Source organism: Equus quagga, chromosome 4 (genome assembly GCF_021613505.1).
Source record: "Equus quagga isolate Etosha38 chromosome 4, UCLA_HA_Equagga_1.0, whole genome shotgun sequence".
NCBI lineage: Eukaryota > Metazoa > Chordata > Mammalia > Perissodactyla > Equidae > Equus > Equus quagga.
Window position 1 is genome coordinate 91871866 of NC_060270.1, and position 25463 is coordinate 91897328.

Genomic DNA, 25463 nt, shown 5'->3' on the forward strand with positions numbered 1-25463 from the left:
CATTTCTGTCCCTCGGGGCCTTCCAGACCCATCTATTATTATGAAGTCAGGTGGGAATTTGGAAGTGGTCCAGGGAGCCACTTGGTTTGGGAGTGGAGGTGTGTACGCTTGCAGGTATGTTTAGATGTTTGAGAATGTGGAGTGAAACAGAACATCTGGTAAGCAGGAAAGTGTGATTACATGTTATAAACCTAAGGGCTCCTTTTGGGCTTTATTTTTAATAAGGAAACTTATTTCACAGGTCTGGAAATCGTCATCTGATATATAGATATATAACATATCAGGTCAAGACAAGTCCTCTTCTTATCAGAGAATGCAGTGCTATGCTATAGTTTGCCTTAAGAGAACTCCTATGTTGCAGTAACATGAAATGGTACAAGAGTTCCATCCTAGATTATGTTGTTGTTCTTTGCAACGCTGCATGTGTTACATCAACGGACAACTCTTTTAATTTGTTATTACAATTTGTTTTTCAGACTACGTTGACAACCACACAGAGAGAGCTGAGCCAGCTACAAGAGCTAAGCAACCACCAGAAAAAGAGAGCCACTGAGATCCTGAATTTGCTGCTGAAGGATCTAGGGGAGATCGGTGGGATTATTGGCACCAACGATGTGAAGACTGTAAGCCGGCCCTTCCTTTGTCCTCTCTGCCTGCTCTTACGACAGAGCGGTTCTAGACCAGCGGGGTCTGGGTTTTATTCTCTTAAGTAACCAGTGCTTATCATAGTGCTTTGCATCTGCCATGTGCTTCATAATATTCGAATGAATGAACAAAGGCTGATTGAATGACTAAGTAAATGATTGTTTGGATGAGAAGGAGGAGAAAAAAGTTTACCTTTCAAATCTAGGAAGTCTCTTCCGATCTTGGTTGGCCTTATGTAAACTGGTTTATTCCTCAAACTTATGGGCCAGTGTCACAGAAGTTTGGAGTTAGATAGGTTAAGCAACAGTTCTGGTCTCATAATTGTGTTTTTCCTTTTCTATGAGAACCCAACAGAGTGAAAATTCTCCAGCCAATCAGTATGAATTAGGAAAGCTTTCAGTTGATAGTAATAAGATTCTAGCAGTGGCTTAAAAAAGTAAAGCCACATTTAATCATTCACAGTATTATGAGAAGTCTGGAATCTTGCTATTCAGGTTGTGATCTGCATCACCTGGGAGCTTGTTGGAATTATAGACTCTCAGGCCCACCTCAGACCTACTGAATCAGAATCTGCATTTTAACAAGATTCCCCAGGTCATTCTTGTGTTTTTTAAAGTTTTAGAAGCAAATTTTGCTTTGGTGCAGTGTTTCAACAGTATCAAGGATCCAAGATCTTTCTTTATTTCCTTTCTGCTTTTTCAACCTGTTACCTTTTCCTATCTGTAGGGTTTTGTCTCATGGTAGCAAAAGAGCTGCTATAGCACCAATCATCACATCCTCACACAAACACATCCAAGGTAGATGGGCTGAAGAGAGAGCCAAATTTCATCTAGGACGGAACTATATCCCAGAAGTCCTTAATAGACATCTGTTATGCCTTATTGGCCAGAATTGAGTCACATAGTCACCCCAAATTGATAGGGAAGCTGGGAAAGCAAAGAGAAATGGAATGACTGTAATTGGCTTAAACCAACCATGGTTATAATCCCCTGAAGTTGTGCACACTGGTGCCACTGATAGCAAGTAAGTGAGGTAGGAAGAATGCAGGTGGTGTAAAGTTGTCCCTGAGCTAGGAATAGAGGGAAAAGAGAGAATAAACAATGTTATCAGCCAGAAACAAGTAACCATTTGCCACAATGTAAAGAGGCTGTTGAAAAATAAAACAGATATTTAAAAAGATGGCTATCTTGAAGTATAATTGACATAAAGTAAGCTACACTTATTTAAAGTGTACAGTTTTGGAAGTTTTGACATACGTACACACTCATGAAACCATCACCACAGTAAGATTAGGAACATATCCATCACCCCAAAAAGAGTTTGAGGCTGTTCTGGTCTCTTTATTCTGTTTCATTGGTCTAATCTTTATGCCATTACCATACTGTTTTGATTACCATAGCTTTATATTAACACAGCACCTTGTACAGAGTAGCCATTGATAAGTGTGGGTTGATTTTATCAAGCCAAAGGAAAGGTGTTACATTGCTCAACTTCCACTTCACAAGTCCCTAAAACCAAATTCTTTGAGTTTAGTCATTTGACCTTTAAAAGGCTAAATTCGACATCAGCCTGCCTTGTGGGAACACTCAGGTTTGGAGTTGGGATTATTAAATTCTAGAAAAGTCTCCCCAAGTTACTTCCATTTACAGGCATTTCTGGGAAACACAGAAAGTCCTTCTTGGATGGTATAACATAGCTAGGCTTAGAATATATGACCTCTTGTAAACCTAATCATTCTTTCATGGAACCTCTATTGTAACTGAATGTTTCATGAATCTTCACGAATGAATCTAATTTTAGCATTGAATTCTCAGATACTATAAAATTAACCTTATTTGGCTCCAGTTTGGTGATTGTATGTTTGAAGATTTAACTTTTAGAAGCATACGTTGGTGTTGAGGAATAAACTTCAGACGTTGGGGTGATTAAATGGCCCTTGAAACATGAAGGTGGAGTTGATTTATGGGAAGTTGGCGCCTGCTGCTGATAACGATAAAGGAAGATATTTTTATGCTGAGTTCTAAAATAGAGCTGATGAAAAATGCTAATGAAATCAAGGAGTGTCTGGGTGCTTCAGCATTAAAAAAAAAGAGTCCTTACCTTTGGGAATCTGAAATATGATTGAAATTATTTTTAAATTCTCAACTGAATGTTTTAAAGATATTTTTGGATTCCAGACATTGGATGCCCTAGTTAATTTCATTGATAACTAGTTGATTTCATTGATAAGTTTCACTTATAGAGCATCATGTTCTTAATCATTTAGTTTTTGGATTTTTTTAATAGTTATGATTTAATTATTAGAGCAATGAGAGCTAACAGGAGGAGTTATGTGACTTTGGGTGAGTCACTCACTTCTCTGGGCTTTATTTTCCTACTTTGTAAAATGACAAGATTAGTCCAGATTATCACAAAGATTGTCAGCTCAGAAATTACAAGATATATACAGATGCTTCTCAGATCTGTCATTATGGGTACAGATACTTTTTCCTTTTTTCTCCCAGCTTTATTGAGATATAATCGACATACAATTTGTATAAGTTTGAGGTGTATAAGTTTAATGTGTTGATATGATACATTTATATGTTGTAAAATGATTATCACTGTAGCATTAGCTACCACCTGCATCCCATCACATAGTTACCATTTCTTTTTGTGGTGAGAACATTTAACATCTACTCTCTTAGCAACATTCAAGTATATGATACAATATTATTAGCTATTATCACCGTGCTGTTCATTAGATCCCCAAACTTGTCAATCTTGTCAAAACTGGAAGTTTGTACCCTTTGTCCAATATCTCTGTGTTTCCCTCACCCTCCAACCCCTGGTAACTACCACTCTACTCTCCGTTTCTCTGAGTTTGACTTTTTTAGATTCTACATATAAGTGAGATCATACAGCATCTGTCTTTCTCTGTCTGACTTATGTCACTTACTTCACTTGAGGGATGAGCCCTCAAGGTTCATCCATGTTACAGATGGCAGGATGTCCTTTCTCATGGCTAAATAATATTCCATTGTGTGTGTGTGTGTGTGTGTGTGTGTGTGTGTGTGTACATACACATATATACATATACACACACACACTACATCTTCTTTAACCTCATCTGTTGACCGACACTTAGATTGTTTCCATTTCTTGGCTGTTGTGAGTAATGCTGCAGTGAACACAGGAGTGCAGGCATCTCTACAAGATCCTGATTTCAGTTCCCTTGGATATATACCCAGAGGTGGGATTGCTGGATCATATGGTAGTTTTGTTTTCCTTTTTTGCTGGGAAAGATTTGCCCTGAGCTAATATCTGTTGCCAATCTGCCTCACTTTTTTTTTTTTCCTTCCTAAAGCTCCTGTACATAGTTGTATATTCTAGTCATAAGTCCTTGTAGTTCTTCTATGTGAGCTGCCACCACAACATGGCAACTGACAGATGAGTGGTGTGGTTCTGCGCCTGGGAACTGAACCCAGGCTGCTGAAGCGGAGGGCACCAAACTTTAACTGCTAGGCCATCAGGGCTGGCTCTATTTTTCACTTTTTGAGAGACCACCGTACTGTTTTTCATATTGGCTATATCAATTTGCAATCCTACCAGCAGTGCACTAGGGTTCCCTTTCTCCACACTTAGATGTTAGAATGGCTATCATCCATTCTAACAGGTGTGAAGTGATATCTTTTTATGGTTTTGATTTGCGTTTCCTGATGATTAGTGATACCAAGCCCCTTTTCATGTACCTGTTGGCCATTTGTGTGTCTTCCTTGAAAAAAATGTCTATTCAGTTAGTTCCTCAACCCATGTTTTAATCAGGTTATTCTTTTTGCTGAGTTTTATGAGTTCTTTATATATTTTGGATATTAACCCCTAATCAGATATATGATTTGCAAATATTATCTCCCATTCCATAGATTGCCTTTCCATTTTATTGTTTCTTTTGCTTTGCAGAAGCTTTTTGGTTTGATGTAGTCTCACTTATTGTGGATACTTTTCTTACTGTTTATGACTGCTCGATTGAAAGAATTCTTTAGATCTAAGAAAATGAGAAGATCAGGAAATCTTTTTCCAATGATCTTGTATTTTTGTTTCTAAAATTCTATTCTGTTCCCATGGGGTCCCCCCTTGTAGTACTGTGGGGTGAGGGGAAAAGACGGCTGTTAGTCTCCCCAAGTCCTCAGTGCCAGAATATGACAAGTCTGAACAAGGAAACAGAAGAACCCATATTTCTCCAACTCAGTTGTGTCTTGAAACATTTGCAGAGTCCAGGCAATATTTCGTTTAGTGAACAAAACAAAATGAGACCAGAAATGACAAGATGAGCCTAGCGTTGACTTTATCCAGGTTTATTAGTGAGCTTCCTCTTCTTTTCATGTTCCTATATCGCTGGGCTTTCCTTAAAACGAAGATTTCTAGGAATATAGCCACAAACAGAATAGGAAGTTGAGGTAGAGAAAATTAAATGGATTGGATTAGCTGCTAATTTTATTTTGACACACACTGACTTCCTTTAGTCCCATTCTGCCTTTTAGGTCTTAGAATGTGAACAGTCACTTTACTTACCTTTTGCTTGACCTAGAAATGGCACCTCGCATGGCCACTCCATTCTCTGGAGACATGGGGTGGGCGTGGCGGTGACTCCTCCTCTATGGACAGGGTAGAAGTAGTAGGCAGCATCTGCCTTCCCACGTTAAGGCAGCCTTTTCTTCTGAATTAATCATTCCTACTGGATCACACAGTCTAGTATATGCTACTGGAGTCATTGTCAGACCCAGGGGAGGGTTATGAATACCATTTTAGCAACAAACTCTGATTCTTCTTTTTGAAATAATAGTATACTGGAATTACAGAAAACTCTGAGCTTACGTGACTAAATATGTGAGCTTTCAAGTAAGAAACCTCACAGTTAAAAACTATATGTTTGGAGTATTTTTTTTTTTTCCGTCTGGCATGGACTCAAAATCTCCTTTTAGATCCTGAAGGACAAAAGTAGGCTTCAGATTCCATATTCCTAGCTCTTAAATGTTTGCTGAAAAAATAGTCATATGATGAGTTAATAACAGCACTAATGACAAAATGGGCAGTTAGAGTGTACTGTGGAACATCGAAAACCTTAGTTGAATCATTGCCTTAGAACCAGTTGAAGCCTCTATTCATGGGCTGAGTACTGGACGGCTTCTTTTCTCCTGAGGTGCTAGGATGCCCTCTGGTGGTTAAATAAAATATACACGGTTATTTTGCTCCTTTGGTCAATTGCCGTTCAGGACAGTTTGCATCTCAGCAAATGGGTTTCTATCCCAAGTATCTTGCTTCAGTTTTTGTTTCCAATAGAGCTCTGAAACTTAGACACCAAATATGAGATCATGAGGGAATGCTGGATGTCAGAATCTTCTCTTCTAAAGGTGGATTCAGACTGTTATTCTCAGATGATCTTAAATAATAGGCTGGATTCCTTTCTGCTTAGAAGGGTCAAACACATAGAGGCAGGGAAACACAGACTGGTAGTAATGAGAAGTCATGGAGGAAAACCTTCATCCAGAGGGGCTTTTGGTAATGGCACGTTCTTATTCACTAGTTTTGTTGTTGTTTAGTTGAGGACTATATAGAAGATCCTTTTTATTTCAGCCCTTGCTTGTAGAACCCATATTCAAGCCACTAGACTACTCTCTCTGAATAGCAAACTCTAGAGAACATAATTGAGGTTTTGATTTGATGTATTATAGGGACTCAGAGTCACTTTTAGGAACACTGGGTCTCGCTGCTGTTCTAGAAATACAAGGTATAAGACATTGAATGGAAGACCTCTTCAAAGTTCTCTCTTTTTTTAATCATTAATGTCCTCTCATATCATCCCTTATATCCTAAAAATCAATTGTAATGAGAAACCTGGTTAAGTGAGGATTGTATTTATCAGAAATTTTTACCTGAGGTTCCAGAGAACTTGGGATTGAGCATATAGTACTTTTCAGAGATCATTTTCAGCTTGTGGTCCTTTTAGTAGGGATGCTTGACCAGAAATCCACAGACATCTTGAGGATCCATGGACAGGTTTCAGAGGCCCCACAAACCTCTGGAAATTGTAGGCAGTAGTTGAGTGTGTTCCTTCCTGTGCTCAGTTGGCAGATGTGAATGGAGTCATTGAAGAGGAATTCACCATGGCCCGTCTGTACATCAGCAAGATGAAGTCGGAGGTCAAGTCGCTGGTGAACCGCAGCAAACAGCTCGAGAGCGCCCAGATGGACTCCAACAGGAAGATGAATGCCAGCGAGCGGGAGCTGGCAGCGTGCCAGCTGCTCATCTCCCAGGTCGGTTGCCCTTTCCTCCTCATTTCACACCCTTGTTCTCTTGAAATCTGCTTCCTGCATGCTCTTACTGGGGCTGATGGTGTATAATAGGATAGTTGGTGGACTTTGCTTTATATGACACTTGTTCATGGCCTCCCTGGCCAAGGAGGGCCCAGGCTTATTCCTAAGGCTAGATTTTGTATGAATTACATGAATTACCTTCAGTCCTTTTTTAAGGGATGTGTATGTATATCTCTATCCAGCTGTCTATGGATAGGTAGGTAGGTAGGTAGGTAGGTAGATAGAGACATATAATGAATGGACACGATCTGGTGGAATCAAAAACTCATCAGCGAAGATAACATTCCTTCATCTGTTAATCTCTACCACAGGTCCAATTTAATGTGGGAAAGCAGAAACTACTGTTACTGCTGCTACTATTAATAGTAGTAGCAGGTAACATTTTATTGAGTGTTTACTATGCACCATATAACCATCCACTATGCCAAGCAGTTTACATGCATTATCTCACTTGATCTTAAAAAAAATCCTGGTGGACAGGTTTTATTATTGTTCCTATTTTTTAGATAAGGAAACTGAGACTTAGACATATTAAATATACTGTCCAAACTCATACAGCCAGTGAAAGGCAGAGCTGGGACTCAAACCAATGTGTGTGTGAACCGAAAGCCTTGAAGGGATGTTCCAGCCCTAGGGCACATTTCACTCGCTCAGTGAGTAAGACTGCTCCTCTTCCCACTGGAATGTCATTTCCATTTTAGTAAGGCAGTTTCAGAAAATAGCAGCCTAGTTTCTGGTCTGCCACTGATATCTGAGCTTGGTGTTTCGAGTTTGAGGTTTCTGTGAGTGCAGCTCACTGCCTTGTACCAGGCATTCAAATGGCTGAAGTCATTTGGGGGAAACAGATACCACCGTGGAGTGTTGCATTCAGTATTCTGAGAGAGACAGAATCATGCTCCATTCTGGATGCCTGTAAACGTAGTAATAAGGATTCATAGAACCATCTCCAGCCTCCTTGACTCCAACCATAATAATCTAAGAGACGCAAATTAAAACATCAAGGTTCCATTTTATAACTAACGTAATAAGCAAAAGTGTATTGAAAAGATGATTCAGTGCTAGTGTGTGATATGAGATTTATATACATTGTTGAGAAAAGCATAGTTTGGTCAGTCCTTTTGGAAAGTACCCTGGGAATCAAAATGCCTAAAAATGTAAGTACATTGGTCCAATAATTTCACTTATGGTATTTTTCATCGGTAATGAAAATAAAAATTTTTATTTTATATGGTATTGTCATTTCCTGATTTAAAATATTAAAAACTTATATGGAAGATGTTGAGTGCAGTATAATTTACATTATAATAAAATACCCAAATATCTATTGATAGATTAATAACAGAAGTTACATGGAAGAATATTATGCGTCTCTTACAAAAAAATTAATAACACCTAGCCATTTGGAAAGCATAATTATATAAAGTTAAGTGAAAATGCAAATACTGAGTTCTCTCTATTCTATGCTTTGCAACTTTGTAAAATATGCATTCATATAGATAAGACTAGGAACATAAGGGAGAAATAGTTGATAAATAGTGTGGTTTATGGGTGAAATTTTCACTACTTTTTCTGGATTTGCTTTACTATTTGACATTTTTATAATTTATAAAAATTGTGAAGAAAGCTGATAAACATTAGGGCACCGTATACCTCAAGCCTGATTTCCAGATCACCCGTTATGCTGACGTCATGTGCTTTTGGATAGTCCTACCCCTAACATGTAGGGGCCAAGGCAAGAGTACAAATAGAAGCCCCACAGCCTGCAGGCCACTATGACCTCTTTCCATCAGGACTGACCAGCCTCCATATCTAAGTCCCTTCTGCACTTTCTCTGAATTGATGGAAGTATGTAACTATGTCAACTGTAATCTATGTAGATGGATGATGGAGGCAGAAGGGCCAGCCCTGGGAGTGGCCCTCGGGCCATTGGAGTAGGGAGTTTCTAGGTTCCCAGTATTCAGAGTGAAGTCTTGAAGGGGATGTGGGTTCCAGGTGGGCACACTCTCTTGGCACATGAGCTCCTTTCTCAGTGGAGTGGGGTACAGCCAGAGGACAGCCCAAGCAGGATGCTTTAAAGTGTGGGGCCAAGACTGGAGCCCCAGTTGCTCAAGTCTTAGAGTGTCACTGACTTTGGGCATATGAGATCAGAGTGAAGAATATCAGGATGTTTTGGGGTTAAAGAATACCTGTGTTAGTTAGACAGGGCATTCTATGTTAGCAACAAATACAGTTTCCATTAGGGGCTATTTTGTACTCTGCTGCAATTTGCACAAAGCCAAAGAGTCAGTCACTATTTCCTGGGGTTCAAAAGTAAGAGAAACCATGGCTCTTTATTTTCTGAGATGATCTAAGGAATCTGACAAAATATTTCCTACTAAAATGCTATTATCTTCTTTGTTTACATTCGTCTTCTTCACCAAAAGCTGTGCTTATAAAATGACTGCTCCAACTGAGTCCCATTTCCCAGAGGTTATTTCATTAGATTAGAGTTCAGTCTCCAGGGTCTTCCTGCCTAGATGTGAAGCCTGTAGATCTGGAAGGGGGAGTGTCTGTTTATTTCCTTCTGCCTAGAAGTGACTACTGCCTCTGTTCAGTCAATGAGGGCCCATTCATTCATTCATTCATTCCACTAATATTTATGAAGCATATACTCTATACTCTCATGGAGCTAATGAGTAAAAAAAAAAATATATATATATATATATATATATATTATATATATATATATGTATATATATAAAAATCATGTAGAAGTTAGGTGCAATAAGAAAATGTTGGGGCCCAAGTGATAAGGATCTAGCCAGGACCATGTCTGGGAGGGTTGGGGGAGACCTTCCTAGGAAGAGGAAAATATAAAATGCAAAGTCCCTGAGACAGGAATTGGTGTGTCTGAGAGACAGAAAAAGAAGAGACCTGATGAGTTCCAAGACAGAATCCAGAGGTGGTGCAGGTTCAGAGAAGGAGGCCTCAGCCTAGACATTTTCCAAGCCCCTTTTTCTCCGGTACCCTCTGTTTTCTATAAGGAGGAAAACCAGATTGGGTTTTGGTATCTCACTTAAGTGGATGGTCAGGCGGGGCATGGCCGTGGGCATTGTCTGTGGGGACTGAAGCAGACGAGCACTTGGAAGAATCAGAGGACTGTCTTGGTCCATGATCCCAGATCCCAAAGAAAGGGCAGAATATGCACCATTTGGGTCTTGTACTCAAAAAAGGACTCAAGAACTCCTCCTCCCTTGCATTTTCCCATCAGACAGTCCCAGGCCAGCGAGGAGGAGCACTTGCTAGTCATTCACTCCTCTTTTTGATCTATTACTTGTTTAAAGCATGAAGCCAAGATCAAATCCCTGACAGACTACATGCAGAACATGGAACAGAAGAGGAGGCAGCTGGAGGAGTCCCAAGACTCGCTCAGTGAAGAGCTGGCTAAGCTCCGAGCCCAAGGTAAATAATTGACTACTTTGCAGGTGTCAAAGTCTTGGCCTAAATCAGACACTCTCTAGTTGGCTGGACTCATGATGTTTTGTTTTGCTCAATTAAAGCATTTCCAGGTCTACTGAAAACAATGGCATATTGGAAAAAAACGGAGAAACATCTAGAAGACTGCCCCCCTATATCTGATCCTCTTTACATTTTCTCGACATCTGCCCTGCTGCCTGAGTCAGACTCCTCTCCTTTCTCCATCTCTTGCCTCCAGTCTATCTGCAGGGCCTGTCAATTCGAGCTGCCAGATGTTCCTCTGGTTCTGCTCATCTCTGTCTTCATTGTCACTGTCCTTAATCCTAATTAAGAATTGTGGCTACATCTATCACCAATGGTCCCACTCCTAGTCTGCTCTAGGCTGGCCACTGTGCTGCATCCCAAGGGACTAAAGTCATGCGCCACATAATGACATTTTGGTCAATGGGGGGACCACATATATGATAGGGGTCCCATAAGATTAGTACCCTACAACCTAGGTGTGTAGTAGGCTATACCATCTAGATTTATGTAACTACCGTAGGGGAGGAAAAACTTTTTATTTACCATTTTAGTACCTTCTGACTGGTCTAAAGATTAAATTGACATGAGTCAGAATAACAGGAGAGAAACAAACAAATGTTTAATAGCATGTATGCATGAGAGGAACCCAGGAAAATCAAGTAACTTACCAAAATGGCTGAAGACCTCACCTTAAATACCATCCTCAGCTAAAAACGAAATACGATGTTGGGGGTGGAGAGAGTCAGTGACTTCAAAGGGAAGGAAAGCAATTCACAGGTAGGTGAAAAGGAGCAAACATTTCAAAAACAAGTGTTTGTTTGATCACACAGAAACAGAAGAACAAAGAGGGGAGCCCAACAAACAGGCTTTTCTAGGTTCCTCCCTGTCTACAACCTAGTTCATGTTATGCTAAGGTGATAGCTCACGTTCTGAGAAACGTTTTTTTAATCTGAATTCTTATAGGCAGTTAAGGGGTTGGTAAGCAAGGAAAGCCTTCTGAGTCTTTTGTTTCTTAAAAATAATCAGCCTAGGGGCTGGCCTGGTGGTGCAGCGGTTAAGTGCTCACGTTCTGCTTCAGCGGCCTGGGGTTCACCAGTTAGGATCCTGGATGCAGACATGGCACCACTTGGCAAGCCATGCTGTGGTAGGCATTCCACATATAAGGTGGAGGAAGATGGGCACGGATGTTAGCTCAAGGCCAGTCTTCCTCAGCAAAAGGAGGAGGATTGGTGGCAGATGGCTCAGAGCTCAGGGCTAATCTTCCTCAAAAAAAAAAAATCAGCCTAGGGGGCTGGCCCCGTGGCCTAGTGGTTAAATTGGCATGTTCTGCTTCAGCAGCCCAGGTTCAGTTCCCAGGCGAGGACCTATACCACTTGTCAGCAGCCATGCTGTGGCAGTGACTCATACAGAGTAAAAGAGGATTGACACAGATGTTAGCTGAGGGCAAATCTTTCTCAACAAAAAAATTAGCCTAAAGTAATCCTCATGTTAAAGAGACACATTTTGGGGTGGCAAATTTTGTTCCCCTTCACTACTCTATGATATTCACACAACCATGAAATCACCTAACAGTGCATTCCTCAGAATGTATCCCTGTTGTTAAGTGATATGTGACTGACTATATTCTAAAATCAAATTCTATCTTATGCCCAACGCTGTGCCTCTGACTCTTCCATGCCGTCCGTTACTCTTAACATAAAGCCTGAACTTCTACCAATGGCTTCCCTGTACCCTCCATCCTTTGGATAAACTCTTCCCTTTGTCAGGCAGCCTCCCAACCCCTTTTGCTTAGGGAAGTGTCTGACACTTAGGAAGCACTCAGTCAATATCAATAAGTAGAAGCAGAAATTCAAGAGAGGTGACTAGAAATGCAGAAACCAGAACAGGAATAAGAATGTAAGCATTGTGGTGAAATGGGAACATGCATAATGTTATGGGTTGCAATGAAAATTGCTAGAGTCCCTTTTGAAAGCATTTTGAAAATACACATTAATAATCCTAACACTTTTCATACCTTTTGATTCTCATATCTCAAATATTCATTGCAGAATTACTTATATTAGTGAAAAATAAAAAGCCGCCTAAATGCCCAACAGTTAAATGAACTATGGTGTATTGTTTAATAGAAGATTTTTTCATATTGGAGATGAAGTACATGGAGGCAGTGCCACTATGCTTACAGTACAACCTTAGATTAAAAATCATAATATGTAATTTTATCCTTACTGTGGTTATAACATTTAAAAATCAGTGGAAGTGTGTGTTCCAAGGCCTACAGATTAATATTTGAAATGAAAATGGTTTTGATAGGGTAATAGGATTGGTGATGCTGTTATCCTTTTTTTATTTCCTTTATTGTTAAATAGTTATTTGCTCAGTAAATACATTTTGTTTCAAATGCCAAAGCAAATTAAAAAAGAAAGAGAACATATACACAGTCGCCATGACCTTGTAATGTTTTCTCTCTGTGATGATGGATGAATGTGAGGAATAGAGTGCTCCACCCAAAACTTGACATGGCAAAGGACTTTTCTGTCTTGTAAATGGCTCCTGCACTGAGTAGGAGTGCCAATGAGTAGAAATAAAATAGAAGTGAGAGGACCTGAAATAAAGAGGAACGGACTAGAGAGAAAACTTAGTGAGTTGAATGTCACTGTCTTAAACCATTTTGCTCCCTCCAGCCCCACCTCCCGGTTTAGGCTGCCTGTTGACGGTGTGTCAGGGAGTGCCACTGCCTGGGAATGGGCTGGGACTGGCCCCCTGGAGGTGTGCCACACCGCAGCCCTGCCCCAAAAATGAGGCCTTCCTGTTTAATCTGGAGAGTGTTATTTTATATTTCTGTTTTCTTTGTTCTTATCCTTAGATTATGTTTTCTTGCTCCAGATTCTTAGAGAAAAACAGCTTACCTATGGGAGGTAAATTAGCTCTTTCTGGAACTCTAATAGTGTCACGAATCTGAACGCCATTAACAGTGGCAGCATGCTTTATAATCACAAAGCACATTTATGTACATTGCCTCGGAGCGGCTCCCAGAGGCCATGTGGGGAACCAGTCCTGCGAGGCGTGAGGTCAGTTCTAGAGTGGCCTGCCCCAAGGTGACACTTGTCCCCTGCAATCATCACTCCGCCCGGAGGACTTAGGTAGTATCCCAGAAGGGGTCAGCCTTGCTTTAGCCAGAAGTCCTCTAAAGAGGCACATTCGTATGGTTATACCGTGGTTGTAATTGGTGATATAAACTGATGTTTCACTCTATTGCCATTCTTCTTTTTTTGTTTTTTAATTTTTACTTTTGGGGGCGAGTCCTGCCAGTTAAGTCTTAAATCATCATTTAAAATTCAAAACAGAAAAAATGCACGAGGTCAGCTTCCAGGATAAGGAAAAGGAACATCTGACGCGCCTGCAGGATGCTGAGGAAATGAAGGTGTGTATGGCCGCCCCTTCCACCGGGCCTAGCATGCATTTGGACTGGATTTTCTTGTTTGAAGAAAATGTCTCCTTCAAAGATGTGTGTGGCAGTGTGGTGGGCGGGAGGGGAGAGGCCGATGCTGGGCATTCAGAGCTGTTCTCAGAGTGTGGCCTGGCTTACAAATCTTGGAGGTGTCTAGAAATTCTAGATGTCTGTAGCTAATAGTTATGTTGCATTAGTACATTTTTCCCCCCGTTCCTGACAAAGAGGGAAAGGGCAGCACCTCCCAGTCACTGCGTGGGCCATACTGACAGGGTTCACATCTGAAGAAATGCTGGCCCCTCCTTTAAATGGAAGAAATCACCTCTCCCTCCTACCTTTTTAAAGAAACACCCCAAATTTGAATTTCCATCTTAAACATAAAGATCTTTAACTTTGGTCACATTTTAAACAGTAAAGGAAAATGTAGGAAAAATGATTGGGAAATAAGATTTTCAGGTGAATAAAATGACAGATGAGAAATGTGGAATTCTATTAGTTTTAGGCAAACTGCGAGCCCTGTTGGGTGTAAGCTCATAGTTAAAGCGGTGCCCACAGCATGACCCTGCTCCAGCCAGCAGCACAGGCACCCTTGCCTGGTTTCACTGCGCTTTGGTGCAAAGGGCTCCTTTGAACATCACCATGAGTCTGTGCAGTGGGCAGGGTGGGGCAATTATGTAAATTTTACAGGTGAGGAAATGCACCTCACACAGGTGACACGCCTTACTGGAGGTCACCGTGTAGCAAGAGGTCCGTGCCCTCTGATTGACCTGGCTGGGGAAGCCATGTAGCTCGAGGGAGCTGTAGAAGGTCAAGGGAAAACTTTTCACTTGAGCAATGGGCTAATTTGCTCCTAGGACCCTCTCCGTTTCATTACAGATCCTTGGGTTTTGTTGTCCCAGTAAAGTACAGTGGGTTCTGGGGCCCCCAGTTTTGGGATCTTACAGCCAAGGGGTGTGGGGTTGGAGGCAGAAGTGGTCCAGGACTTGTCACAGACTGGGCTGAGAGCCAACAAGTGGCTGACACATCTCTCTCGGCCTGGCTTGCAGAAGGCGCTGGAGCAGCAGATGGAGAGTCACCGGGAAGCCCACCAGAAGCAGCTGTCCAGACTTCGAGATGAAATTGAGGAGAAGCAGAAAATCATTGATGAGATTCGGGAGTGAGTTGGCACGGGGGCTCCTGGGACATGGGGGTGGGCGTGACTCTTGGGCCAGCCTGGAAGGATGTGACTTTTAGCCAAGGTCTGTGCTCTTCTCGCCCTGTGGGCTCTGGGCTCCGCCCTTGTGCCCCAGCGGGCTGGACGTGCTGCTTCCGCAGTCTGTTCTTCCATCTGGAGCTGAGCCTCTGGGGGCTCTGGTGCGGCAGGTGGCAGGCGGGCCCAGCTCCCCTTCCTAGTCCTCGAGGAGTAGGGTCACGTTGGTGACTCAGCCGGGCAGACATATGTGATGGGGATGCGCTGTCTATATGAAAGTACAAAAAAGACCCTAAATTGGTCCTGACTCAGGCATTCTGATAGGTTGATAAATGCTCCAGGTAGATAGCTCCCGTTGCCTCCTTAGCCCAACATGTGCATGCACACTGCACAACTCTGAGCCACTTGGTCGCATGTGCACACTGCTTAGGGACCCACATTGTCATGTGTCTATGCTGGTGGACATGTGGCGTCTGCCAGGACAGCATCATTGCAGCTTGTCTCTGGTGATGCCCCCCTCAAGGCCATTCTCCTGTCCTGTCACAGCCACTGAAGAGTCTCCGGCTCCATGGCAATCTCTCCCTCTTTCTCTCTTACTTTCTCACGTCATCACCTCATTGCCTCCCAGCTGGGAGGTGTCTTCAGGACCCTCTCCTGAGGGTTCTTAGTATTTTTGCACAGTGAATCCCTTGGCAATCTTTGAACCTCTTTGTACAATAATGTTTTTAAATGTCCCAAATAAAAGACATGGGAAAACAATTATGTAAAAATATAATTCCATCCACTGACACCCCCCTGCCCGCTCCCCAGGTCTAGACTAAAGAAGAGGCTCCTTCCCCTCCCGTTTTCTGTAGATGAAGAAAGAGCTGTCAACGTGGGAAGCAAGGTTAAATGATTTACTTAGGGTCACACTGCTAAACAGAAATCAAACTGGAGTTAGAGTTTAATTCTCCAGACTACTGATCCAGATCTCTTTCAGATGTTGTGAGCTGCTCGCACAGCCCATTTACATTTTAAAAGAAGAAACTGGCACCCAGAGCAAAAGTGTCAGTGGTGTGATGGGGACTCAGCACAGCCCACCTAAGGAAAGCACCTCACATCGTCCTGCCCCCGTTCTTCTGTGCTGCCCCATGCTGTCGTTCCTGCTGTGCTTTCCCCTGCAAGCCTGTCTCCAGTGCCGTACCCTGATTAATCACCCTCAAAATGTTCAGCTGGAAGGGGAGAGGAGAGAGGGAAGGAAGATGAGAAAGAGGGAGGGTCGGTGAGCCAGTTAGCAGGTGGGGATTTCCTTGTCCTGTGCTTTTCAAAGGGACTCTGGATTTCTCCTTCAGGTAGTGCCTAGTCTGTTCCTTTACAGTCAGAGGCATGGCCTTACGAAAGGTTTTATGAGTACTAGGCTGATGTAAATGTTGACCTAATGCCCCCAACCCGGTGGCAAGTTTCTTTTTTGCAGCAGACCCTGGGCTGCTTTGGTTTCCTCTCTCTGGCCCCCTTCCTTGAGGACTGCATAGATTGGACCCGTCCCTGTGTCAGCCAGAAATTTGGATTTGCGAGATGTTTTCAGAATATTGGACCAGAGAAAAAGGGAAGGTCAAAATGGCCAAATCAGGTTCCCTGAGTGGGCGCGTGCCATCTGTCGGGCAGATAAAGCAAATTCTTCTGACTCTTTCTCTGGGCTCTCTTTTATTCTTTCTGTTTTAAACTATCAGCCCTTTTCCCATCTCGTTATTTCTCTCCCAAAGCTCTTGCACAAGCCAACTATAAATACATCCTCAAAGGCTTATGTTTCATGCCTCTTTGATGCTCCTCAGAAATTAGCTTTCTCTTGGGCAGGAGGAAGCTGTGAGGCTCTTCTCTGACCCCTCACAAACCTCCCGAATTGCCGCCTTTATTGCACAGAACTGATGGGGCTGGAACAGAACCACGTGTGTAGCCGGATGACTCGGAGCTTCAGACTGATGTGGAATGTATTCCTTTTTCTTCTCAATTTCAGTTTGAATCAGAAACTGCAACTGGAACAAGAGAAGCTCAGCTCTGATTATAACAAGCTGAAAATAGAGGACCAGGAGAGAGAGATGAAGCTGGAAAAGCTCTTGTGAGTGCCCTTTGCATCCCTCTTCTGCTTTCTCTCATCCCTGTGAAGTCTTAGGAAGTCTACTTTTGTGATTCAGATACCCAGATATTCTGGTTAGGTCGGGCCAATTTAAAACAGACAGTGGATATTTACGCGAGTTGGTTTGTTTTGTTGATTTATCTGCAGATGCAAACGGTATCTGTGGAAATCTCTGGTGACCCGTTGGTGGTTCATGGTTCCTTTTTTGTTTTTTAGATTGCTCAATGATAAAAGGGAACAAGCCAGAGAGGACCTGAAAGGGCTGGAGGAGACAGTGGTATGTCAACATGTTTCCCAACTCATTTTAGTCTCGAAGACCAGATTAGTTGATGATTTGTTGAATTTGTCTATTCTAAAATTTTATCTGTGCGCACCTTTCTCGCATATCATTTTAGATGTATCATAAGTGAGAGTTGTAGAATTTATTCCCCAGCTCTTGACAGAATGATTCACCATCAGTCAACCAATCAGTCAATCATTCGTGCATCCTTAGTGCTGTAACCCTGGAGCCCCTGAGTGAGAATTAAACTGAACTGCAAATCAGTGCCTGCGATTTTACAGCCTCTGCAAGTTGTGACTTACTTCCATTCAACATTCAGTGGATATTTCTAGGGCAGCTGCTCAGGGCTGGCGTTCTTCTAGGTGCGTGAGTTACATCAACAAACAACAGAATAAGATCCTGGCCTGTGTGAAGCTTACCTTCAACTCGGGGAGACAGACAATGAACAACAAGGAAGTACATCATGACCTCCATGAGATGGTCCTAGAAAGTGCAGAGGGTGGTGGTTGGGACACGAGGAGGTCCCAGGAGGAGGTGACATTTGAGCAAGGACTTGAAGCAGGTGAAAGAGGGAGCCATAGGGATGTTTAGGGGAAGAGCCTTCGAAGCAAAGGAAATAGCCAGTGCCAAGGCCCTGAGGTGAGCTCATGCCTGGCATGTTGAGGGACAGCAGGGAGGTCAGTGTGGCTGTGGCCAAGAGAAGGAGATGGGGTAGGAGGTGGTCACAGAGAGGTCAAGGTGAGAGGGAGTGCAGTCCAGGCAGGGCCTTGAGACCTGCTGGGTTTGGGGCAGAGGAGTGACAGATCGACTTACCTTTGGAAAGGCTCATCATTTGAAATCCTGGCTGGTTTTCTCCGTCCTGCGTCTGAATTCATTGTATTTGTCTTCTCTGGTCAACTTCCGTTTCAGCTGCTCTGGAGGATGGCTGCCTGGCTCCCAGGGCCCTCGAGAGCCTTTCAAAGTTCTACACAGCCAGTGTCTGGAGACAGACCATCCCAAAATAGCCTCTCAATTTGGTGTAAACGCGTCCAGTCATTTCAAAAATACAACAATACGGCAGAAACTGTTGTTTAGATAGTTACGTATTTTGATTCCATTCATGTGTCCTGTGAATATATGTAGGTCTGAGCCTGTCTCCAAGAACCTGGTGACCCCAGGCTGTAGGCAGTGGTTGCTCAGGGCTGGACCTGAGGCTGCGCTCTGGGTCCTGGGCTGCTGTGAGTTGCTGCTCAAAGCCAGATGGAGGAACGGAGGGCACAAACCGTTCAGGACAGAAGTAAGATGACTGTGTTCAAAGGAAGTTGGGCCTTTCAAGCATGGTAGAGAAGACGGTGGACAGGGCGGCTGTAGGACACTGAAATGAAGCCATGAAATTGCTTCGTCTATGTCTGTTTTACCCTAGAAGTGATACCTGTAATTAGAGATAATTATAAAAATTCAGAAAAATATTGAGCATTAAAATGTTCCTGTATTCCCACCAGCCAGAGATAAATGCTATTTCAGTATCTTTTCTTCCTTTACGCCCGTCAGCTCTCCACACTCTCTAACCCTGCCATCCCCGCCCTTCCACACCCTCCACCAGTGTTCACTCTTTTCCCTCCCACTCTCTCAGTCTCATTCACACTCACAACTTACTCATCCACACTCACGCACAATTACTTGTTCCCTCATACAAACGCATGCACACACATCATCACACACACTCACTCATACAACACCACACAAGTGCTGATACTCACTCACTGTCACACCCACAGGCCCTCAGTTTCGTGTTCTCGTGCCTGTGCTCATCTGCACACTCACGCGCCTCCACTCTCATCCACGCACAGGTACCTACAACTTGCACACACTCATTCAACACACCCCATGACGTATTCACGTCCACATTCACGCTCGCTAATGAGCAGTCACACCTTCTCCCTGACACCTTCACTTTTGCTCACTTGCGAGTCATTCTCATGAACTCATTCACTCTCACATTCTTACTCACCCTCACCTCACACCGTTACTCACACCCACACTCATTTACCCCCTCACTCAGGACATTCCCCACCACATTCCCATGTAGTCTCATTCTCATACTCATGTGCTCTCACATTCCTGCTCACTTACACAGCCACTCTCATTTATTCATTCATTCCCACTCTCACTCACCTTCACTCACGCACTCCCACACTTATCCCCACATGCTCACTCTCTCAGACTCACATGCTTTCTTTCACACTCACTCATGGGCATATCCTTTTGCCTTTTTGATGTTTTGAATATGTTTTTAACCACAGATTTTCCTCACTATCCTCCTCATTTCTATCCACTCATTCTCCCTCCCTCCCACTTGCTCACTTCCATTCCCACACTCACGTTTACACCCTCCCCACGCACACTCACATGCCTACTGCCTCTCACTCGCACACCCCCCCACACACACCCAGTCACTCATACGTGGGCAGACCCACTGACACAGTGGCTCTCACTTTCTCTCTCTCACCACCCACACACATCACACATATATGCTATTTAAACCCAAAATTGGAACCCAACAGTATGTGCCATTTTAGACTTGGATATTTTCACTTAACTTTCCATCAGAATCCTCCCCAAGCTGTATATGTTCTGCAGAAACAGGCACGTTGTCCTTGACTGACCGTTCTTGAGCCCTCCATAGCCCAAGGCCTGTTCTACCTCCTTGCGTGTCTGGGTGGGGCAGGGGATGGAACCCACCATCCAGGGCTTGGAGTCTGTGAAGCCCCCTTCAGGGGATGATGTCGGAAAAGGCCAACTGGCTGTCAAGGGCATCTCTGGGCCCCAGGCAGACATCACGCTTTAAGAGGACACTTGGTCTGGGCTCTGGGGCTGGACCTCTCCTCCTGCTTTGTTGACGGGCCTTGTGTTTTTGTCTCTCTGTCCCACCATCCCTGTCCACCGTGACTGGAAGCTGAGCTCTGTGCTGTTACACAGAGGGCAGCGGCCGTGATGGGGAAGGATTTGAGAGAAGGGAATTGGGGTGGCGGGAGGAAATGATAATGAATGTGTTGGAGGAAAATTCATTGCTGTAGGAAGCCAAATGTTAGTTGCCTAAGCATAAATGTGCTACTTATAAACTATTTCCAAGACCTTCAACTGCCCTTCCTAAACTCTTGAATTCACCTAAAAGCAAACAAAAATGAGAGAAAGTCGCCAATCTCAGGGCTGTATATTATTTGGGACTGAGGCCCCAAGGAAATGCCTGGCCCTTTGACAAGGCACCTCTGTCTCCTCTTCCCGTTTCCCTTTGGTGTAGTGGCATTTTTCATGGAAAATATTTACTGTGATTATAATTCAATCAGTAATAAAACCTCTGAAGTGGGAAGGAGAGCATGCAGAGTGGGGTTTGGGAGCTGAGCTCCCCTGGGCAGGGGTGTGGAACAGCATGTCTGCATAAATGTGAGCTCTGAGCTGCACCCCTGCACCCGCCCTGGAAGGTGGCTAAGCCTTGCACAGGTACGATGAGCAGAGTATTGGTAATAACAGACCTGTTTGCTTTCCTGCAGAAAGTAATTTCCTTCATTCGAGGAAGCAATTGACTTCAGGTGCTTCTTATTTCAACACAGAATTGCAGAACTGGATCCAGTAATAAGACCATAAATTAACATTGAACTTCTATTCTAAGAAACTTAGTGTTCCCATGGCTTTATAGCCTGTCCTTCCGTTTTTCTGTGAGCGTGTGTGAGCTGCATCCCTTGACATTTTGTGTTAGAGTAGACCAACTTGGACTAAGTGGAAAGTATAAATGTGAGATTCTCTCTCTCCTCCCTCATGGGAAAATATTTTGCAAGGAACTAATCCTATCTCGTGGAGTAAATACATGGAGACTTAAATGAGAGGAACTATTTTGGTTTTCTGATCTTGTTAACAAAGGTCACCAGGCTTGACTCAGACCCTTGTCTCAGCAGTCTAATTCTTAAGGATTCATTTGCACAAAAATAATCCAAAATGAAGACTAAAAAATGCCCCCAAGAAGTTAATTACTCTGAAAGTTATAACAACGACAACAAAAGGAAACAATAAAAGCCAAATGAAGAAATGGCTGTCAAATATGATGCATCAATAAACTGATACCAGCTAATATTTATTGACCTCTGACTATGTTCCAGAAACTGTTGTAAGAGTTCTAGAAGGATCATCTCATTTGATCTTGACAACAGCTATGAGGCAGCTACTATTTTTATCCTCATGTTACAGATACGAAAACTGAGGCACAGAAAGGTTAGATCAGTTGCCTAGGGTCACCCGGTGGAAAGTCCACCGGTGGCCTCGTCCATAAGCTCAGTGACGTAAAGTAAATGAACATATGGACCAGGGCCAGGAGGCCAGGAGTGGGTAGAAACATGAAGTCCAGTCAGTTGGGGTGGGAGATGCTGTGGCTAACTTTTCATTTAAACTTGTTGACATTATATATAATGTGTATGTAATAAATGAGAGGAAGAAAAGGATCCATTCTGGTACAACACAGCCTACTGGGAATTTTTATGAGGACATTTTTGAATTTTTGTGGTTGAGGGGGGAAAATGTGTTCCATTTAGAACACAGCGAATGAGCAGGCTATGTTCTACTTTACAATTCATGGTGGGAATTCTCAGTCTCTGCATGCTGGGGTGCTCCCGAGATGACCCTGAGTGGAGGGGATGGACACGTGTGGAGGGCAGGTCAGAGGAAGTGGGGGGCCACCACAGCCTCAACTGTGGGCTCACACGGTGTGTGTGGAGACATCTGGGGTTGCTGGGCTGGTGCTAGATGGACCATAAATTCAATGTGTTCCCCCATGTAAGTGGCAATTTAACAATCTTCTCTTCCAGTCTCGAGAACTGCAGACTCTGCATAATCTCCGTAAACTCTTTGTCCAGGATCTGACTGCCCGGGTTAAAAAAGTGAGTTCTATTTTGTGTGACTGGGACTGAGAAGAAAAGAAAAGATGGCCAGAGAGAATCATTTTCAGTTGAAATATCACTTGCTTAAATTGGGGCTGGTTATGCTTAAAAATTAATTACTTCATGCCAGAGAATGTTATTAAAAGAATGTGCTAGAGGCAAAAAAATACTTGGGAGCATTTTTCTATCTGATTTTTCCTTCTAATAAAAGGAAGTTATAATCCTTTTCCTGGCCTCATTTCAAATGAACACATACAGTCATGCGCTACATAACAATGTTTCGTTCAGTGATGGACCACATATGATGGTGGTCCCATGAGATTAGTACCGTATGGCGTAGGTGTGTAACAGACTATACCATCTAGGTTTGTGTAAGTGCACTCCATGATGTTCGCACAACAAAAGTACCTAATGATGCATTTCTCAGAATGTATCTCCATTGTTAAATAATGCATGACTGCATTTAGCCGGCCGCAGTGTGAAGGCCACTGTGCGTAATGCAGGGAAATCCAGAGGGGTCTTGTCAGACAGCATTGCCCCGAAGCCTGGTGAGCAATGCCAGAAACCTAGAGAAGTTAAGAGGCAGGAGCCTCATATTTGCCTGTTAGGAGGCTGTTAGGGGCTGGGTCGGAGTGTATGAAGCACTTTGACATCTGGTGTCTTATTTGCTCTTCCCAGCAGCCATGTCAGTGGTTCTTAGTGTTCAGTTTTGCAAGTGTGGAGATAGGCTCAGAGGTTAAATAACTTGCCCAAGATCACACAGCTGGCAAGAGCCAGACATAGGATTGGAATCCAGATCGTGTGACTTCTGAATCTGAGCTTGTTTGGTCCTTGCACCATACACAGTGATCTCGGGGAATCCCCAAAACAGCTCAGAGAGGTTTTAGGAGGGAGGGAGAGGTGGAAGCAGCAAGGGGACTAATCCTTAAAAATGTTTAAAAGTGATCGATGTGGAGCAATGGGTCATATCCAGAGGAATAATAGGATGGAAGAAAGGCATACTTAAGTGTATGCATCTGTCTGTGCATGCACATGTGTGTGCATGGGTGTCTTTGTGAAGGAGCCAAGGGAATGAGGTGAAATATGTAAAAATTAGGAGGTGATGGATAGAATCAGATCTGAGAGGGACAGAATTAATAGCATAGTTGGATGTATTAGGCTTGGTAAGGGGAAGGGACACATTTTCCAAGAGAAGAGAAGTGGAGAAATCAAGATGGAGACATTTGCAGGGAAATACTTAACAGTGGAAAGAGATGCATCAGACGACTTTGATCTTCTCAGTTAATGTGGAGGATCTGTCCTCAGTGGAGAGGGAAAGAAGAGAATGGGAGCCCACAGAGACTAGAGAAGATTCAGGCAGTTTGCTAGGGATGAGCAAAAGGCCTGCTGAGCTGTGGTGTGAATGTCTAGCTGAGGGTCTGAGCATGGATTTACTGCGGCCTCTGACTGATGGCATGGTTCTCCAAGTTTGGAGGCCTGGAAATGAAAATAAAGAAAGAGGGCAGAGAATGATGGGAGATTTCAAGGCCAGAATGACATCGGTCAGTCAGGTGGGTAGGGGCCACAGTCAGCAAAATAGAAAGGAGCATAGGACCTGGACCAGGGAGGAGAGAGAAGCCGTCGCAGAGGTGATGAAGAGGGAAACTAAAGAGACTAGAGAGAACCTATGTTTAGTTTTGCTTTCAGAAGAACCTTTTAGGGATTGAGGATTTTTTTTTTTAAAGAAGGTTTAGAATGGATCTCCACGTTATGTTGGGGCTGAGGGTAGGCGGTGTGAAGGCATGTCCCGCTGACCCCTTGGTGTTGCTACAGAGCGTAGAGCTGGACAGCGATGACGGAGGGGGCAGTGCTGCCCAGAAGCAGAAAATTTCCTTCCTGGAGAATAACCTGGAACAGCTCACTAAGGTTCACAAACAGGTAGGAGAGTTGTTTCAGCTTCCTTCTGCTGCTTTCTCTCCTGGAAAGAAACTCTGCCAGATGTGGCTACAATGCCAAGAGAGGGCTCTGGTATTGAACGTAAAAGCACTATATGTCGCCAGAGAACATTAGTGCCAGCAGGGTCCTTGAAACCTTTTAGTTCTCAGTGACTTCCTTTATATATAAAATACTTTTTTTAAATCAAAGCCAAATATAAGGAATTGAGTTTGAGCTCTCTGGGGTTTGGAGAGTGGGGGTTCAGTCCCGTTTTTTCATCCTGCCTCCAGTCCCAATATTGGCCCCCAACTGGCCTTGGTGTCCCCCATGACGTCTCTGGACCCCAAGGCACACAGAATGCAAAGAGGGTACCACTGAGCTGGTTCAGGCCTCTTATTTTACAGCTGAGGAAGCAGATGGGGAGAAGAAGGGATTTGCTTCATCCCACGAGTGGGAGAACTGAGACCAGAACTGGCACCCTCTCTGTTCTGTCGCCCTATTTCTGGCGATCTTGGGCGTCCTCTCAGGTCTTTGTGATGCCCTGGAGTTTGTCTAGAGTGACAGAGAGCAATAACCATGTCCAAACCAACTGGTGATTTCAGCAGGTTGCCTCCTTTCTGTTTAAATGCAGGAATGTTCATGACTGTTTTCCCTAAATCCTAAAGACCTGGGATATGATACAAATGGTCCAGCTTTCTGGACCACATGGGATGTCGTTTCTCTTTGACTTGTTAAGTTCTCTTCAATATTACTGATGATGGCATTTTTCTCCAGAGGGAGGATGACAGATTCAAATGGTTGAAGTCATTCAAGCAAATTTTTGATGAGAAATATAAAAGCAGAAACTGCCAGGGAACTTGAAATAGGGCTCTGAAATTCATTAATTATTTTATTCATGAATTCAATGAATATTTCTTAAAAACCTACTCTCTTGGGCTGACCCAGTGGCATAGTGGTTAAGTTTGGCATTCTCTGCTTTGGTGGCCCAGGTTTGTGGGTTCAGATCTGGGGTGTGGACCTACACCACTCATCAAGCAATGCTGTGATGGTGTCCCACATACAAAATAGAGGAAGATTGGCACAAACGTTAGCTCAGGGCCAGTCTTCCTCAAGCAAAAAGAGGAAGATTTGCAA

The 25463-nt window shown here is 43.3% G+C and overlaps 1 protein-coding gene across 1 annotated transcript in view; it reads left to right on the plus strand.

Moving 5' to 3' along the window:
- KIF5C (kinesin family member 5C) overlaps positions 1-25463 on the plus strand; it is a 146826-nt gene that overhangs the window by 104737 nt on the left and 16626 nt on the right. Inside the window, exons 15-23 of the mRNA XM_046657649.1 lie at positions 477-623; positions 6750-6938; positions 10322-10439; positions 13823-13899; positions 14973-15082; positions 17109-17210; positions 17445-17505; positions 22344-22415; positions 24228-24332. Coding sequence (XP_046513605.1) covers positions 477-623; positions 6750-6938; positions 10322-10439; positions 13823-13899; positions 14973-15082; positions 17109-17210; positions 17445-17505; positions 22344-22415; positions 24228-24332 — 981 coding nt within the window. The remainder of the gene's footprint in view (positions 1-476; positions 624-6749; positions 6939-10321; positions 10440-13822; positions 13900-14972; positions 15083-17108; positions 17211-17444; positions 17506-22343; positions 22416-24227; positions 24333-25463) is intronic.